General features: G+C 44.1%; 1 protein-coding gene and 1 long non-coding RNA gene across 2 annotated transcripts in view; one reads left to right on the forward strand and one right to left on the reverse strand.

Annotated features, from left to right (window-relative positions):
- Window positions 1-75: 75 nt before the first annotated feature.
- mettl24 (methyltransferase like 24) overlaps window positions 76-17,809 on the reverse strand; it is a 26,576-nt gene continuing 8,842 nt past the window's right edge. The window contains exons 2-5 of the mRNA XM_035617166.2: window positions 11,959-12,057; window positions 8,837-8,970; window positions 4,796-5,021; window positions 76-1,226 (exon numbers count right to left, since the gene is read on the reverse strand). Of these exons, the coding sequence (XP_035473059.1) occupies window positions 909-1,226; window positions 4,796-5,021; window positions 8,837-8,970; window positions 11,959-12,057 (777 nt within the window). The 3' untranslated portion in view covers window positions 76-908. The remainder of the gene's footprint in view (window positions 1,227-4,795; window positions 5,022-8,836; window positions 8,971-11,958; window positions 12,058-17,809) is intronic.
- The window catches only part of LOC118289926, a 20,243-nt gene continuing 6,711 nt past the window's right edge, over window positions 4,278-17,809 (forward strand). Inside the window, exons 1-2 of the long non-coding RNA XR_004786281.2 lie at window positions 4,278-5,050; window positions 8,106-8,298. This is a non-coding gene — a long non-coding RNA (uncharacterized LOC118289926). The remainder of the gene's footprint in view (window positions 5,051-8,105; window positions 8,299-17,809) is intronic.

The raw sequence follows: 17,809 nt of genomic DNA on the forward strand, positions 1-17,809 counted from the left end.
CTTTGTTTCCTCGTTAAAGTGTTTTCCTCATCAATATTTCAGTGCAAGATCATGAAGATAAAACCCAGACATTTCTTTGTTTATTGCTTTATTGAATTGCAACAAAATATTTGGCAAGTTACTTGAGTTGGATCTTTTTTTTTGTGTTGATGGTTTTCTGGTGCAGCACAGGTTGAGGAGTAAAAAAAAGAAAGTAGTTGGAGTTTACCTTTTCATTTCAGCCCCCCCCCCCCCCCCCCGTTCTTGGTCGGACATCCTCATTCAAATATCCAACACGATCACTGTGTACAAGTCTTGACAGTGTATTTGTGCTGTTATTCAAATTAGTGCCACATTTTATGTCCCAGACACTCGTACAGGTTTCATCTGCAGGGAAGTGTCCATCCGCCCAGGCAGTTATCTTCTCCCCCCTCCAGAGCAGATCCCATCTATTTTCTGCATTTGGCTTCATGTATTAATTCATGTACTGCTGTGCGGGCTGCTGTTTCTGGGTCTGTATAGACTTGCGCGATTCGGAAAGGTTGACTAATATCAGGGAGGACGGCCTGGCTGTGGGCTGAGTCCAGATAGTACCACAATGATATGTGCGAGTGTGACTCAGAGGCTGACTTGCAGCCAACAACATGAGCCACTATGAGGTAGAACACAGAGCCTTTCTGGAGGCAATTACTCTGCCCCTCTAGACGACTGAGGTCAATACAGGCCAGGAGACGGAGAGCAGGAGGATAAGTGGGAGCAAGGATTTTAGCTTTACAAAAAGGTCAAGTCAGATAAGAACAGTCTGGAGAACAGGCATGCTCTAACAAGAATGGGTGCTCACATTGAGAATTGCATGTCACACAAACTTGTATATCAGTTCCGCGGCCGTTCCAGCCAAGTTTTTGGGATTTCTGTCAGTATGGCATCCCTCAGGGCTTCCACTGTGTGTTCACCCAGCTCAGGGTGTAAGCACTGCTCGCGTTGAGGATGTTCTTATGCAGGAAGAGGTGCGGTTTGGTTGGGTCACTGTGGACGTGGAAGAGGCGGAAGTTGGCCCGTTCCAGCTCTTTGAGCAGGCTGAACCAGTACCGCACTACGGACGGGTCGTCGCCGCCCACCTCGAAACCAGCCCAGTGCAGGTGAACCTCCAGCAGCATCTGACCCACGGAGTGAAGAACTCCTTCCAGAACCAGATTCTCCAAAATCTTCCACTCTGCGCTCTCCATATCTGCCTTAAGTACATCCACCTGCATCAGGGAGGGGAGGAAAAAGGTAATTAGTTCTGTTTTTGCTCTAGCACTAAACTGTGGAGTTATTGAACGCAGGATATTTAAAGATGAAAATGAATAAGTGGAGCTTGGCTTCAGTTCTTGCTTTAGCAGTGTTGATGATGTATTGAGCTAAAGAGCAGCCTGACCAGGCTTGCTGTGTTGGAGCAGAGAGCAAACGTTTCATAAGATGAATGTTAATAGCAGCCTTAGGTCAGATAAATTTAAGGAGACTCACGCATGCCCAAAGTTTAATGCTCTTCCTCAGGATCTTTAGATCCGTCTGAAGTAGACTGAATTGCTAAAGATGTCCATTGTCTGACCTTTATGTGTTTAAAAGGCTCTTTGGCGACAGAGCTTTTATTCCATATTTCCTCACCCAGTTTTTTAGGGTGCCACTTATTAAGGTATACAACATGAGGAGAGATTTAGAATTCAGGATTTATCAGGAGGAGGGCCACCGTATTGTCAAGTATTACATTAATCCTTTGAGATATACCAGCTAAACGGAATTCATAGCTCTGTCTTCGTGGGAAATGTTCACATTTCTACAACTCAAATGGCACCATGACAGCACCGATATGAAAGTGGACAAGAAATTCCACTCCCATTGATGCCTTTGGTGATGCTACAGAATTCCCCGATATAAATTGCCTTTCGGCCCCTGATCCAGTGCTGCCAACATCGACTCACTCTGCAGGCAACTTGCAACCTCTGACAACACTCGTGTCTGTACCCAGCGAAGTCCCGATGGTGTTGGAGATTTGGAAAGATGACACTTGATACACTGCTGTGTAGGGTTAGCAAAGTTACGTGTACTGTATGCTGGTTTCCTTTTGGTTAGAGAGCAAAGGGAGTTCCTCAGGCAGGGAGTTCTACAGCTGTGGGTCTCTGACAGAGAACCTTTTGTGGTTACTTTACAGTTACACAGCGGGCTGTTGAAGCAGTTAGGGGGTGTCATGCCCGAGGAGCAGAGGCAGCCATACATTGCGTCAAAAGAAATTAGTAAAAAAGATTTAATCAATTTTGATCTTAACAGGTAGCCGGGGCAGTGTGGTGAAGATGGGAGTTATATGGCCTTGTCTCCTGTGACCTGTTAAAAGTCTGGTGCGAGATGGTCTTTAATGTTGAGACCTGAATATAGGGAATTACAGTAATGTTTTTCTTTTGCAATATTCCTAAATTGGAGAAGACGCTTGTCTTCCGCGTAACAGTGAAAATGAATGTTGTCCAAAACGAATGATCTGATCCAAAGGCAGCATATAAACAGAAAAATATAGTGGACCAAGGGTGGACCCCTGGGGTACACCACATGCGAAGGGGGCAGGGGATGAGGACAATTATCCAATTACAACAGTAAACGATCTGTCAGAGAAGTACGAGCGGAACTAGACAAGAGCCCTGTCCATAACACCAACACAGTTTTTAAGGCGATTTACGAGAGTATCACGGTTCGACTGTATCAAAAGCAGAGCTCTTCTTGACTTTAAGAACAACCAGAAAACCAAACTGCACTCTACAATTATAGAGTTGACAAGCCCCTAGAGAATATTTCATGTAAAATGACTTTGCACTCCACAGGAGCTCCTGCCCACTGCTGAGAAATTAATGTGAGACTGCAGCAAACACTTTTCATACCCAATGGACAAATGTTTCCTCCCAGTGACTCATGCAGAAAGTGATCTAAATGCACTCGGTAATTACTTGTGTACAGCGGTCTCGGGATTAGGCTTCAGCTGCACATGGGGACAAATTTTTATTTAGAAATGCCTTGATGCCTTGTAAACAAGTTCTCTGAATTGAGAACAACTTTAAATGGAAGTGCACACTTTGGGCTGTTAATTAGCCTGTAATGTGTTTATTTCACGGTGGGCAAAAACCTAGCTAACAGTAAGACTTTTATTTATTTTTTCCTTTTGATCCACATGATTGGTCTTTTGCAATTTATGTTTGTAATTAATGTTTTTTCTTGTAAACCAGAGATCCACACATCACAGCTTATTTTACCTTTATTATCATTATTATAAGCATTTTTTTTATGTACCTTTTTCCAGCCACTAAAGAGTTGAGCACAATTAAAGATATTTAATTACACATATGAGAGGTTTGCTGATTCCCTGCTGTTAGAGGCACTTCAACGAGTGCTTTGAAATCAGGGTATGTTTTCCCGAAGGCATCTAAAGACACGCAATAGAAGCCATCTTGATATTCACTTGTGTACTCTCCTGACAGTTTAGGATGTAATTGTGCTTACTTCCAGTGCCACCCTCTTAATTTGAAATTATGAGACTAAAAAACAAACAAAAATTCTTAGCGCCACACTGTTTTATAGCCGTGATGCACACGCTCATCCATGGAATTTTTGATAACAATCTTGGAAAAACCATTGTGACGTATGCATGAAGGCGGCCCTTTACTGAAGAAATGAAAGTTTCTTGTTCCCTGTTTTCTAGTGGCAGTACCTAATTTCATTGATCTGAGCAGTGCTGACACTGTTGTACTGTTTGATTACCGATGTGATCAATGGTCCAATATGCCGTCCCTTTCAATTAATGAGATGTGACTTGCCGCTTCTGACATTTGTCCCTGTGGTGACGGTGTCTGCTGTCTCAGCTGGTCACCGGAGCGCCGCTCAGTCAATGAGTCATCGGTGTAGTTATTGACCAAAACCAGATAAGAAATGCTGCACAAATTGCGTATTTCGACCTTTCCATTACTCTGTTTCTTCACTGCTGCTTGTCCTGTCACAGAGGCTGGGCAAGAGCCTCTAAGATGAGACTGTTCTGCTGCTGCCGCTGCCGCTATATGCTCCTCCGGCCCACTATGTACTCACATTAAAACCTCATTACATGGTGTGCGGCTCTGCATTTCCAACAGGTGAGTACTGTCATCTATAAAACAGTATGGTGTACAAACCCACCACAGACTGTCTATTTGTACATATCTTGTCATCATCTTTGTAGCTATAAATATCTGTCGGTTTGGCACATTTTCGTACAGAATAAATTCTAAAACAGAGGGAACAAGGTCAGCAAGCAGCCCCTTAGCCACCAAAAAAAGGCTCTGTTTCAGATAGTGGTGCAAAAAAATCTTTGTCTACTTTTGGAGATTTTAATGTCGTATGACATTAATCAAACTATGGATGCTCTGTCATTAATCCATATGCATCTGTAGCTACTAAAACTAAGTTTTCTTTTCACAAGGAAGAGATAATGATTTGATTACCTGTGCGAGAGAAGCTTTGCTTCCTTGACCTTGAATCATTATTCAGCCTGTTCCTCAACAGGCACATTTGCAGCCAGGATCTATAACTGCCTGCGTGTTTATTAGTATGCATGCTTTCAGTGGGCTGTGTATATTTGATCTTCGATGCAGACCCCTATCTGATGAGGTGGACCACACACCCCGATGGGCTTCGAAGAGCATTGTGGAGGAAAAACAAAATTATATACGGCTGTTTATTCACCTGTAGCCTGAGACAGACAACAGAGGAATGATTCATGAGGTGCAGGATTATGTTGGTAGGAACCGGAGAGGTCTTACTGCACCTGTCTGTGTCCAAAGTCATTAAGGATGGTGGCCAGTTTCTTCGTGCTGGCGTGCTGATGCTGGGCGACGACGGCAGGGTTGGGATCCCTCCAGTCTACGGAGAGCCGATGGAGCCACATTTCATCCTGCTGCAGGTGAGGCTGCTTCAGGCTGGGATCGAAGCAGTGGACCTCGCATCCTGACCTGGCGAGGGAACGCTCCAGTGACCGGTCATCCACCCCCAACCTGCAGCCCACACAGAGGGACAAAATCAGGTGCAGAGATAAGGCTTGGCATTCAACCGCAATACTTTCTTGGTAAAAGCCAAAATGAGCTCATAGTATAGAGTGCTGACTCTGGCATTGAATGATGGTTCGTAATCTTCTTGATGTATCCCTTTAAACATTTATTAGATCAGTCATTTAAGTTATTATTATATTATATTTATGTACATCTTTTGCAAATTTAATGGCAATCCATCCAATAGTTGATAAGACCTTTAACTCAAAAACAGGTTAGAGGAAAGGTCAAGATGATTACCACATTCACAGGCCAACATTTCCATTCAAAGAGCATGATTTGAACTGGTGGTACAGAAGAAGGTATTGTACCATCACATGAATAGAATTTTTTCAAACACTACCTAAACCTGGTGGATGCATTTAATGAATGTAGCTTTATAACTTCAACTCGCAGCTACAAGTGAGATCTTCTGCATTTTACTGAATGCTACTGAATGGGAGTGGGCCAGAGTTCATGGGACATCTGATGAATGGCTTGTGAGCGCAAAATGAAACACAGGCAACTGCTTAAAAGGAAAACAAGATGAAGGAGTCCTGTTGAATTCCAATGGAAAAATGCATGTTGAAAGTATTGTAACGATGTTAAAGGGAGAAACATTTGAGAAGAAGATCTTCTCTGTGACATGGAACCACACCAGCACCATCTTGTCACAAATATCAAATGCATTAGAGTGAATTCTCACTCTGAGCCACATATCAAACATCTTACAGTCACTGTGTGATCCGAGCTTTACCGGCCTTCTTAAAAGAAAAACGGAAAAAAATCAAGACATAACATAGATCAGAAGCTTTTGGCCGGGAGATGTGTCTTGTTTCTTTTTTGCTTGATGAGACCAGTGGTCTGCTTCTCCATTTTTAAATATGATGTGTAAATGAAAGTAGACAGACACATGTCCCTGTCTTTCCCCCACTCCCTCTCCCACTGCTCTGCTTTCTTTTACCGCACTAAATATTGCACCGAGAGTTTCCCACTCTGTGGTGATGTGTTTTCGGCCCGGGAATCACGGCAATGACGCCTAAGATGACAGGGATCAGGGATCACTCATGCATATCGGGGGCCAAGGCGGGAGTCACAGTGGATCACAGGGCAGAAGCCCCTCTGAATGACAACGCTGATAAAGGAGGGTCTCCACCAGCTGAAATACCCTCTCTCGTGAGATGTGGAAGTGGAAAATCAACTTCAGACATGGGGGTTATAAGGGTTATGAAGAGATCCCTCTTGACGAGATGCCATGGCAACTTTGTGTGTGTGTGTGTGTGTGTGTGTGTGTGTGTGTGTGTGTGTGTGTGTGTGTGTGTGTGTGTGTGTGTGTGTGTGTGTGTGTGTGTGTGTGTGTGTGTGTGTGTGTGTGTGTGTGTGTGTGTGTGTGTGTGTGTGTGTGTGTGTGTGTGTGTGTGTGTGTGTGTGTGAGAGAGAGTCTGAGTCTGATAAACAGAGACTTGAATCCGCCTGTCCTCGCACTGAACTATTATGTCAACAGTCTGTCTGGATGTTGTGAACGTCGGAGACAAGACTGGTCAACAAACGTTGGGTGGGCTGGGAAGCGATTCGTCAACTGTCCCTCCCCATCTTCATTTTTACCCTTAACTGCCGCTACATCCTCACTTATTTTTTTTTATTCCCTTTGTTTTTGATACCCTGGTGTTCTCAAAATGATGCGCTCCACCCCGAGTGGCAACCCGCCGCGACTTCACCCATTGGTTTGTAAACTGTCGCTTTGCAGCTTCGCACGTGCGGATGAGTGCACGCACTAGTTTCAGTCGCCTTTGATTGGCCAGAATGTGGGCTGTTTTATAGCAATGGATGACTCATCCTCAACCTAAGTAAAGTAATAGAATAGTAATTATGATTTATCTTTTTTTAAGATGAACTCAGACTAATAGAGGAGTAAGATGAGAGAATGAGGTTTGAGTAGGAGAGGTTAAATCTGGGTAATTGGTCTTTCACGTGAAAAAAAAAATCCTGGTGCACTCCAACACCACCACCCCTCACCCCCACCAAGTGACAGACCAATCAGAGAATAGCTGCTCATCCTGCCCAGGCACATCTGTCCTCGGCTCATTAAGCAGCATGCAAATGAGACGTATCAAACGTTCACACTTGTACAAAAACACACAAAACTCTGCACACAAATGTACACGTTCAAGTGTACATACGTACCCAGTAATTGTGCTGCATTCAGCAGTGTACACACTTAACAGTGTTTGAATGTATTAAACATTTCCATTAAAGCCAGTCTTATCTGAAGCAGTGGACTGGAGTTGAGTTGAAGTCTGTTGTACAGCAAAGCAGAACCCTCCTGAGATTATCATACTCAGCATACCGGCATAGCTTCAATGGTATGACCGAGAAGTGTGTGTGTGTGTGTGCACGTGTGTGAGCGTGTGTGAGCGTATACCATGAATCTAGGTCAGACAGGGGACACGGGTAGGAGAGAATTACTTGCCATAGCTACAAGAGTGGAACTTCCTGGCTATCTGGATATTTCTTTTGTTACTCATAAAGTTTCTGTTTTTCATTGGATTTCATTGCTTAGGTTGGCTGTCTTGTCATTGCATCAACCAGAGTTGACTGCCGACCATTGCATTTATTCCGAAGGTCTTAAGGGATCAGTTAGATAAGAGGGTGGACAAAATTGACTCATTGACTTGAAAAGTCAGAGCTGTGTGCTGCTCTGTCACATTTTATAAAGCTGATATTCTGGTCAAATGTTCAAACGTTTGCATAAATCACAGAGATGACTCACAGTAACATCCCTCATATTTTTTTCGGGGCATTGGCCATGTAGCTTGTCGTCTGCATGAGTGACTCTCCACCAGTCAGCCAGAGGATATCAGGGATATTTTCCTCCAATCTCTCCGCTTGACCCCTGACACCTTCTCAGTAGGGAGGCACAAAGCCAGAAACAGCGGTCGCCCTGCCCCCCCTTGCCCTCCCACATCGGTATCCAAGTCCTGCCTGCCCTGTTGCCAGCACACCTGTCCTGTCTCTCAACAGCCAAATTAATAAGCTCCCTCTCTCCTGCAGGCAAATCCCTTCAGACCTTTGCAGCACCCCAGCGCAGCGGAGGCCCAGCAGGATCGTGCTGTTCTACGACACATAGCCAACTGACTCTCCACTCTTAAGATGGTCAAATACCTCCGGGCCTGCCTGATTCGACCCAAGATTACTCCACCGCTCAGTGAGAGGAAGCAGAGGTTGGTCGGACGTGATGTTCCAGGTGCGTTCCGGTTAAAAGACAAAGAACAAAGAACGTTCTCCGGGCAAAAAGTCAGCTGAATATCTCCACTCTGTCAGAGAAAGACGGATCCTGAATAAATATAGGCTCAGTGACCAATTAGTCATAGAAAAGAAAAGACTAACAGGGGGTGTGGAGGCAGATAAACACTTCCCAGAATAGCCACTTTTGCCAACATCCATTTTTGTTGAAACGATGAGAGAAAGAAAAGGAAAAAAACTGATGGGTGAAGAGACAGCATCAGCAATTGTGACTTGATAAATCACAGTCAGTCGCAGATGCTCTGAATAACTGTGGCAGCCGCAGATAATTCACTGACTGTGTGAACATTTATGTTATCAACAATCCTGTTACATGTTCAGATGTTGCTAAAGTACTAGTAGTAGTAGAATAACTGATGATCCCATCCAAATGTTGTAGATGTTGTGGTCAAGGATGAGACCAGTGTCAAGATATTGGGCACCGGACAACCCTGGTAAAAACAAGAGCAGTGTGAGTGTTTGTTTGTGGCCATACACACCCAAAAGAGTAGATCCTGCAGTGTTTGCTTCGTATCCTGTGGGTCAGGCTGTACTCGGGGTCCAGGCACACGGCCCAGGCACCTCTGGACCCCTCTTGAGCAGTTTCCTCACGGGCCAGCGATGAACACGTCACCTAGACCCGAGAAAATGAACGTATTTTATTACTGTCTTGAGCCCGACTTTCTGTCAAGGTTCTGTAATGTTCCCGGGCTCAAAATTTGACTCCGGCATTCTGAGCCAAACAAGCACTATCTTGTGAAAATGAGTCAAGAGGAGTTTATTGACTTCTGACTTTCTCTACTGTTAACACAGTACTCCTGTTCCCGGTGCATCGCACATCTCACTTTAAAACACAATGGTAGCGTTCATACTTGGACTAAATGCTGGGAAAAAAAATCACTGGAATCTGCTACTGCATGTGACCCTGGGCTGGTGTGTGTGTTTGGGCCATAGCTGTGAACTACAACATTCATACTATTCATCATAATGTGCAGCTGCAGGCTGACGCGTATGATGGATATTGCAAAGTCTCACTATTAACAGCAGAGTTAATAGTGAAAACAACGAGGCGGCAATTACAGTATTCCTTCTTCGTGTCCTTTCAGTTTTACAAGTGACTAAGCTTTGGCGCTGGAGCTGCAGCTCCACTGTTTGCTGTCTGGTTTCTTTAAGCTCCGTCTGCTGCGGAGCTTCAGTTTGCCGGGGAAGGAGCTATGTTCGCTCAGACATGATGATGTGCAACGTAAATCTGTCTTTGGCTTTACAGCACACCATTCACGCAGAAACAAGATAATGTGTGTAAATGTGTGTGTGTGCTGCAGCTATGTGAATGTGAAATAAAAACTAGGGAAATGATTAGTGCTTTCCATAAATATCACGTTGTCAGGGAACGATGAGCTCTGTGTCCCAGCCTCTTGTATAATCACATCTATTATTCACTTGAAATGGACTTTTTTTTTCCATTGGAAACTTCATTATGCATGTTTACATTTCCAGGCCAGTACCAGACCTCCTTTTTTTTTTAAGGGATTTCCTTTTTAATTTCAACTGCTTCAAAAAGTCTCTCTCAGAAACAGTTTTCTTTTGCTGTTTCCTTTCAAATAAATGTCTCCCTCTTATCAGAACTTCCAGCAATTAGTCAGACTGAAAGGGGAGATTGGCTGAGTGAAGAGCAGGGACACCGTTTCACAGTGAATAAAAGTCACTTGGTGTGTCTTTGTTGTAAAGAGCGCAGGAACTGTACTCTGTTCATGTGGGTGCTGCAGTAATAATAATATTAAGATTGATTCGAAACACGCCTCATTGTGCCCATTATTGTTAATTTGTTCCATCTGAAAGCGTTCGGCGGCACAGAATGCACATTGTCCAATGAAATGCAAAATCACACAGGATTATTATGCCACCTCACATCTGCAGATATATCAGTGCCATTGAACTGCTGACTGCTGCACAGGTACACTGAATACTGAGCTGTAAAGCTTGACCTGAAAGGAAGTTTACACTGACTACACATCATAACAAATTGAAAGTCATTACTTTACATTACAATACGGCTGTCACTGTCAATGTCACAGTTATACTATTGTAATCTGGTTTACAGTAGGTTATTGGAATAATACCATGTACTAAACTATTTTCTTGATTCGATACACCTCAGGCTGTTAAAATGCTTTCATTGAACCACTCCCTCGTATCTGTGTGTGCTGGTGCACATCGCCTGCATGTGAGATACACCGACTGCTATTGATTGGACAGTTGTGTCGCAAACAATCTCTCTGAGAAACAGCTCCACCAGCCACTGTGTCAGTCAGCATTACAGCCGAGGATGCTGCGATGCTCCCGCTAAGTCCCTCCACCCTCGCCTGTCACTGTCCATGATGGACAGCTCTCTTTTCACCAGCTACACACACACACACACACACACACACACACACACACACACGCACACACACACACACACACACACACACACACACACACACACACACACACGCACACACACGCACACACACACAATCTCTTTCTCTCTGTTCTTGTCCTTGTCCCTTTCTTTCACACACACAAATATGCAAATATGCACCAGTGGCTGCATCTACATGTACTGCACACACAGACACAGACACACACACACACACACACACACACACACACACACACACAGGGCCTGAATGTCTGCTTTGTGAAAGATACAAAAAACGAGTGCCTAGCCATTTGAAGTGGAATAGCGTGTCTGCTGTGAGAGGGGGGAAAAAAGATAACTCGCTAATTTATCTCCAAGTCAATTTCACTACAATAAAAACCAGAGCGCATTCAATCCCCCCAAAAATATCTGTCTATGTCACAGTGAAAAGGAAAATATGTCTCCACAAAAAGAATGTGGCACAGAGAGTGAGACCTTCTCGAGCCCCTCATAGACTTTCAGATTATGATACTGAACACCTTAAATCGATTTACTATAATTTAATACTGCCAAACAAACCATAACATCTCATTGATTAGGCATGAATAGAGGGGCCGTGAGTTCCATCTGCATGGTAATCAATAGCGCAATGAATTAGGTGCGTGCTGTCGTGCAAGACCAATAATGCATCTGTTCACAGCATTTGGTTAAATGAAAGATAAAGCAGTTCATATTTAAGATGTTCTGTTGCCTGATGAGACAGAATCTTTTTTGTGTCCTGTGAAGATATGTTCAGATTTTCGGTAAAGCGTTCAGTTGCCTGTGGAGATTCTCATTCCTCCAGGTCATAGTTATCCACTTGGCAGCATCACACTGAGGGGGTTCCTCCCAAAGTGTTAAGCAAGATGTCTGAACCAAGTCCAGTTGCTCCTGCCCTTTTGGAAAAAGATCAGTATTTTTCCTCTGCACTGTTGTGGAGCAGAAGTGTAAAATTAAATGGAAATGCTCAACCAAAGTAAAAAAAAAAAAAAAAAAAGCTCAAATGTGTCAGTATTTGAGTGTATACACCACGATGCATTCGGCCTCTACCGGTGGCAACATTCATCTTTAATACTGTACACGGGCCCACACAACTGCACCAAAATCACTTGAATTAATATACATGCAGCACAATCCCTAATTTTAAGAGTCTTGTGAGAACGCAAACGATTGTTGACTCACTTGTGGCGTTGTGATGTAGCTGAGGAACCTTTTGGCTTCTTCCTCCAGAGAATGAGTCCCACTGGCCCACGGCTCCAGGTCTATGTGCCACCGAGGAGTCTGCAGTTACACACACACACACACACACACACACACACACACACAAATTGACAATTAACTAAGATCAAGGTAGGCCACTGGAAGAAAAAAAATCTGTGCAAGGACAACAACAACAAAAGAAACGTTATTCTTTCAGGTATTATATAACCCACTTGTGCAAAGCCACTGATGGAACTAGGTCACAATGTGTTCAGAGTAGGATTCCCCCCCCCCCCCGGGTGTATTAGAGACAAAGAAACTGCTAAAGTTCATTGCCATTGTCATTTTAGTAAAACGGGGGCTGCTATATTTATTCGTAGGTGTCTTGTTCTGCAAGGTACCGATAAAAAAAAAAAAGAAAAGGAAAAGAAGTTCAGCTGTGTTTGACAGCGGAAAAACAAGACTTCACCATCAGCTGAACGTAGCAGCTCGGTGCAGCAGAGCCTGGTGAAGTGCTGCTGCTGCTGTGTGGTCACATTCCTGAAACCTGGCAGAGCTCTGCCGTGCAGCCTGCTTCATCTCTGCAGGAATGTGTCCGTTTATGATTAAAGGGAGAGACCAGGAGATGTGGAGCGAACAGGGGAGAGAGGTAGAGCCGCGACGACGCATTTGTTGGTTGCACAATGATTTTTCGGGTATCGAGTCTTACGGCCAAGTGTTCATTAAGCAGCCCGGGCACAAACTATCCTGGGTGATTTCACGGTAGGCCGCTTCCCTGCCCAGGACGCTCCTGCCGTCATCAGTGTTTTATGAGCACTACAGTTAACTTTAAAATGATACTGGGTTGTGCACAAATCGTTTTTGGCTTGGCAGACGAGATCATGTTTGGGTTTGTTTGACGCTGTGGGCACATGTGGTGAACAACCTGTGAAAGCCACTACGGGGACATTGGGTTTGTGTAGGAAAATAACCTTGTGTTGGAAAGTTACCATGCCTTTTTTCCATTTTCTGTCTCTAAGTCATGCCCTCCGGTTTAGCTGCGTGCACAAAACAATGGGCTTCATAGTTCAGACACTTTAATTCATAATCACCCAGGCTCTGCTCAACAAATGAGGTTTGGTGTGATTCGCCATGAAACTGGACATTGCACGCGCACACACACACACACACACACACACACAGACAAACACACACACACCCATTGTGCACTTGTGCATTTTCTGTGTATGGACATGCACACAGTTAAAGCAGAGCTACACAGCTAATACATTATCCACGACGGCACAACGTGTGCGATTTCCTCCTCCGTCACACGGATCCTGGACCTGCCAACACACTACAGAGCATCAGCCCTCTGTTGGCTCCAAATCTGGATCCACAGTATTTGGCATTAAGCCTTTAATTGATTTACAGCACGTCAAAACATCTGAATGCCTATCATGCCTCTGCCTCTTCCCCTCTCTCTGCATCGTGTCGTCCCTCTGTTTCCCCCCTATTTCCTTTCCTCTCTCTCTCTCTCTCTCTTCTTCTTCTTCCTCCTCTGGCTCCAGCTACACTGTTAGGTCAGTTCTTTGTAGTAATGGTATGAAAGGCTGCGAGTTAGCATTACCTTTTTATAGGCCTATGGATTAATTTCTCTCATTTTATTTATCCTATTCAAAAGAAACAACAACTAGTAACTAACAACTAAAATTTAAATCATTATTAAACTCAAGCAAAGTGACTGAAAATGTCTAATTTCATTGGCACATCCACACGAGTTGCCGCTATTTTGGCTGACCAACTACATAGCCACACAGAAGAGAGTTGAATCAAATAAATAAATAACATTTTTTTATGAGCAGTGCAGATTCTGTCATTTTTTCACAACAAAGACAGTGGGTAGTGGATCAATGTCAAGTGAGATGTCTTCTGAGTTTTACCCCTGGCTCAGCCTCCACCTGGAGTGTTTGTTGCTCAGTTCTTCTATCAAATTTCAATTCAGACCACGCAGCAGAAATCGCTCTGGCAAAGCCCACAATCTGACAACCAGGCCCTGACAGAAATACCACTTCCAATCAAACACAGCTTTAAAAATGCAGGAGCGAGGGCCAGGAGGATTTTTAGAGGGACAGGAAGACTGCGTGGCCGTCTGCGACTCTGTTATTTACACGTTGACAAATAACATCTACCCCTCTGCATCCGGGGGTCTCGGAAAGCTCCCAGAGATGCTGCCCTTCTCATCTCCAGTCCTCCCTGAAAGGCTCAACTGTCAGGCCCCACACGTCAGCTCGGTGCAGGTTGGGACAGGACTGCTGATCAGAGGGCAGATATCTGGCACAATAGACTTACAGGGAGGTTGCGGTGTATGAAGTGGAGGTGAACAGAAAAGGTCCGGGGGAGTGGCGAAGCAAAGAACAGAGCGAGGCTCGAAGGCACACACGAACACACTGCTACCTGAACTCAACAGGAGAGAAGAAATGAAATTATTGGCGGATTTTGCCAAGAGAGGAGGTGTGCAGCCAAGACTGTGCTGGAAAGAAAAATTGCCCTGGAGTTGTAAGACAGATTTGTGCAGCTCAGATTTTCCACGCAGGTCTGTTGTCTTTGTCAGCTGACGATTATTTTTCTCTTCATGTGACGTTATTTGCTAAAGAAAGAAAAAAAATCAATCTTTATCCAAGAACACAATATCTAAAACAACTTTGGTGCAACACGCTTCTCTGAATGTGCAACATTGGGATTGTGTGTGTGTGTGTGTGTGTGTGTGTGTGTGTGTGTGTGTGTGTGTGTGTGTGTGTGTGTGTGTGTGTGTGTGTGTGTGTGTGTGTGTGTGTGTGTGTGTGTGTGTGTGTGTGTGTGTGTGTGTGTGTGTGTGTGTGTGTGTGTGTGTGTGTGTGTGTGTGTGTGTGTGCGCGCGCATTATACTAGTATAGTACGAGTGTGAGTGACTGTGAGCTCTCACTAGCTGCTGAATCATCACCGAGCGGTGATGAGATTAGCGTTAAGCCCCATGTTCGGTCAAGCAACAACAAGTCATCAGCACCCCGGGGACAGTCGAGGCAAGCAGCGCTAATAACAAACACAGAACATCGCTCAGAACTGACAGGCCTCGGCCGGTTAGATCTTAATCCTGTGATATTAGATTACTTTTGTTTATGAGTTATTATATATTTATTATTAAAATACACAGCCAGTGTGAGCAGAGGAACATTGGAAATCAATGATTGGGTGGATATGACGACAACATTGAGTTGAAGTTGAAGATTCCGTTCAACTTTAAGAGGCGGAAGCTAAAATGTCAGCTGTGCTGAAGAGAGAGATTGAACTTGAAGCAATTTGAGTGGAGCTTAAAGTGCTCGGCTCATTGTGGGAACTTTGGGGTTTCTCTGTAACATTTTAAGGTTTAGACCTCACTACGAGAAGTGCGTTGAGATAATGTGTGTCGTGAATTGGCAAATAAAATTGTTATAGTGTGAGCCATGAACTCAGATGCCACACTCAGTTTAAGATCTCTGAATTGGTGCCTCTAGAAGAAGGCAAACATTACCAAAGAAACTGTATGTGTGCACTCTTTTTGCTCTTAAAATATTCAGAAGAGTGAAGTATTAAGAGGTGATTAACTCAATCTACTTTGTGGAACTCATTTCACTTAAGGGGCAACGTGAATTCATTTCATTTTGACACATCAACGACTTCACTTCTCATTTTATTCCTCAGAGACATAAATAGGAGGGTTTTTCTTCTGATGCTGGATCGCTCCGTTATGGGGCCTGTCTGCATGGTCGGCATGTCCTGATGGAGCTGGGTGTTACTGGATCTGAGCCGGCGTGTGAGAGAGGTGTGAGCAGCCCCGCCAAGCATGAATAATCCCTTGGGGGAGAAGAGGATGGATGGATGAACAAGAGATGACGGGATAAAACAAGAGAAGACTCTCTGCCAGAACAATGAAGGCGGGGGTGAGAAGAAGTGGGAGGCGGAGGGATGGGTGCTGAGGTGGAGTTAAAAATAAAGGACCCGTCGAGGGAAGACAGAGGAGCTCTACACCTGCGTACGGATTCATGCCCGGAATAAACAAGGTCGATACATGACAATCGATGCCAGCGTGGTCGGGGGTGTCTGAGGGGACACCGCACAATCAGTGCACGGTGTAAACAAACTGTCGCCAGTGGATCAAATGTCACGGAGCAGCCAGCCACGGGTGAGCAGGCCTGCCCGTCCGAGAGACCATACGGCAACAGGAAGGAGTGTTGCCAAGTCAGCCCTGTCTGTTGGTCAAGAGCCAGGGCGCCTGAGTGGCAGACCTGTGGCTCAATTTTCCCTCTTTTTCTTTTTCCTCGCCAGGATCCAGGGGAAAGAGCACGCTGTTGGGGTTTCTTGAGGTTTATGCGATCCTTTTACAGGCTGTGTTGTTTTTCTGACAGCTCGGATGAAAACTCAGCCGTGTGCCAAATGAAGGTCAAGACCCGCCGGACGAGTGGGCAGACAGAGAAGTTGGGGTTTTGATGAAACAGCAGGCGGCTGATTCACATAAATCCCCTTCTGATTTTTGAGTAGGTGGTGAACCCAGGTGAGAGGCCATTGCACAGATCTGTGCTCCACTGGCCTGTGCCAGTGTGTCAATGATACGCACAGCTTTGAGGCGATGCAGCAATCAAAACACGACAGTTATATCAAATACATAAGTAAATTCCCAGGATGTTGGGGGGTTTTTTTAATCCTCACACACCTGCGGTACAATATGAGATATTTCACCCAAGATTTAATCGCTTCATCTTCTCACTCCTCACACCAACTGGCTAAAAATGAGGATCCTGTTTGGAAAAATGTATGTACATATCTTATTATCTGCCTATATTTTTTTCTAGTTTTGTCATTCCTGAGGATTATTCAGTTCTTATCATGATGATAATCAGATGCCATTGTCGTTGTAGGCGATCACAGGTCGCTGCATGACTTTATACATGTTATAATAAGATGTGGAGTTAAAAAAACAATCAAACTCTCTTTAGCACTTGAACAACAGTAGGTTTTGTCCTGAAGGCGGTCACTCGTCACTCGTGCTCACTATAATAGGTACCGTTGACCGGTAGTTTGAGATAAGCCTCTGTAGAAATTCTAGACTTAAGTTTCAATTTCTTTCACCACCCACGCACGATTAAAGGGTCCGGAGGGGTTTTTTTTCCCGTCTCCCGGTACGTTCCAGCTTCCTGTCTGTGGCAGTCAGCCCCAGTGCTTCTGAAGATAAAAATCTTTAATTTATCTATGATACAGTACATAAGATATTATTTAGTATATATGTAATAACCTCAAACACCTGGGCTCTTAAGCACACATTGTTTAAGCAAAAATAAGCGCATTTGTTGAATTCCACTTCCATCTGCGGATTAAGTAAGGAATTATTGTACCAGGACGTCGTATGCTGATTTAAAACCAACTATAGTGACCATGTTCAGTGCCATAAGGAACATGTGAGCATCGCTGTAATTTATAATAATTATAGTTTACCCATTTAGAATCACTTGATTGACTTGTATTTGATCTTTTGATGGCATTTGTTGACAGCAAGTACAAACATGGCACAAACTGTACACCTCTTTGTTCATAGATTTGCAATGCACTTTAGATGTGCAAATGATTATTAGATACGTTTTATTTCAAGGTCAGATCAGATTTGTTAATTAAAAAAAATGCAAACTGGCTATTTAGAGCAGATAGTAAAATCTTCCCTAGGTCTACATCAAATTAATACTTTGTTATACTTTGGTATATAAGCCAATTAAAAATTGTTACATTAAAAGTATAATAAAGAGTGTAAAATAAAAGGATTCATAGGCTCCCAGTACAACTTGAC

The sequence above is a fragment of the Scophthalmus maximus genome, chromosome 18 (assembly GCF_022379125.1).
Source record: "Scophthalmus maximus strain ysfricsl-2021 chromosome 18, ASM2237912v1, whole genome shotgun sequence".
Classification (NCBI taxonomy): domain Eukaryota; kingdom Metazoa; phylum Chordata; class Actinopteri; order Pleuronectiformes; family Scophthalmidae; genus Scophthalmus; species Scophthalmus maximus.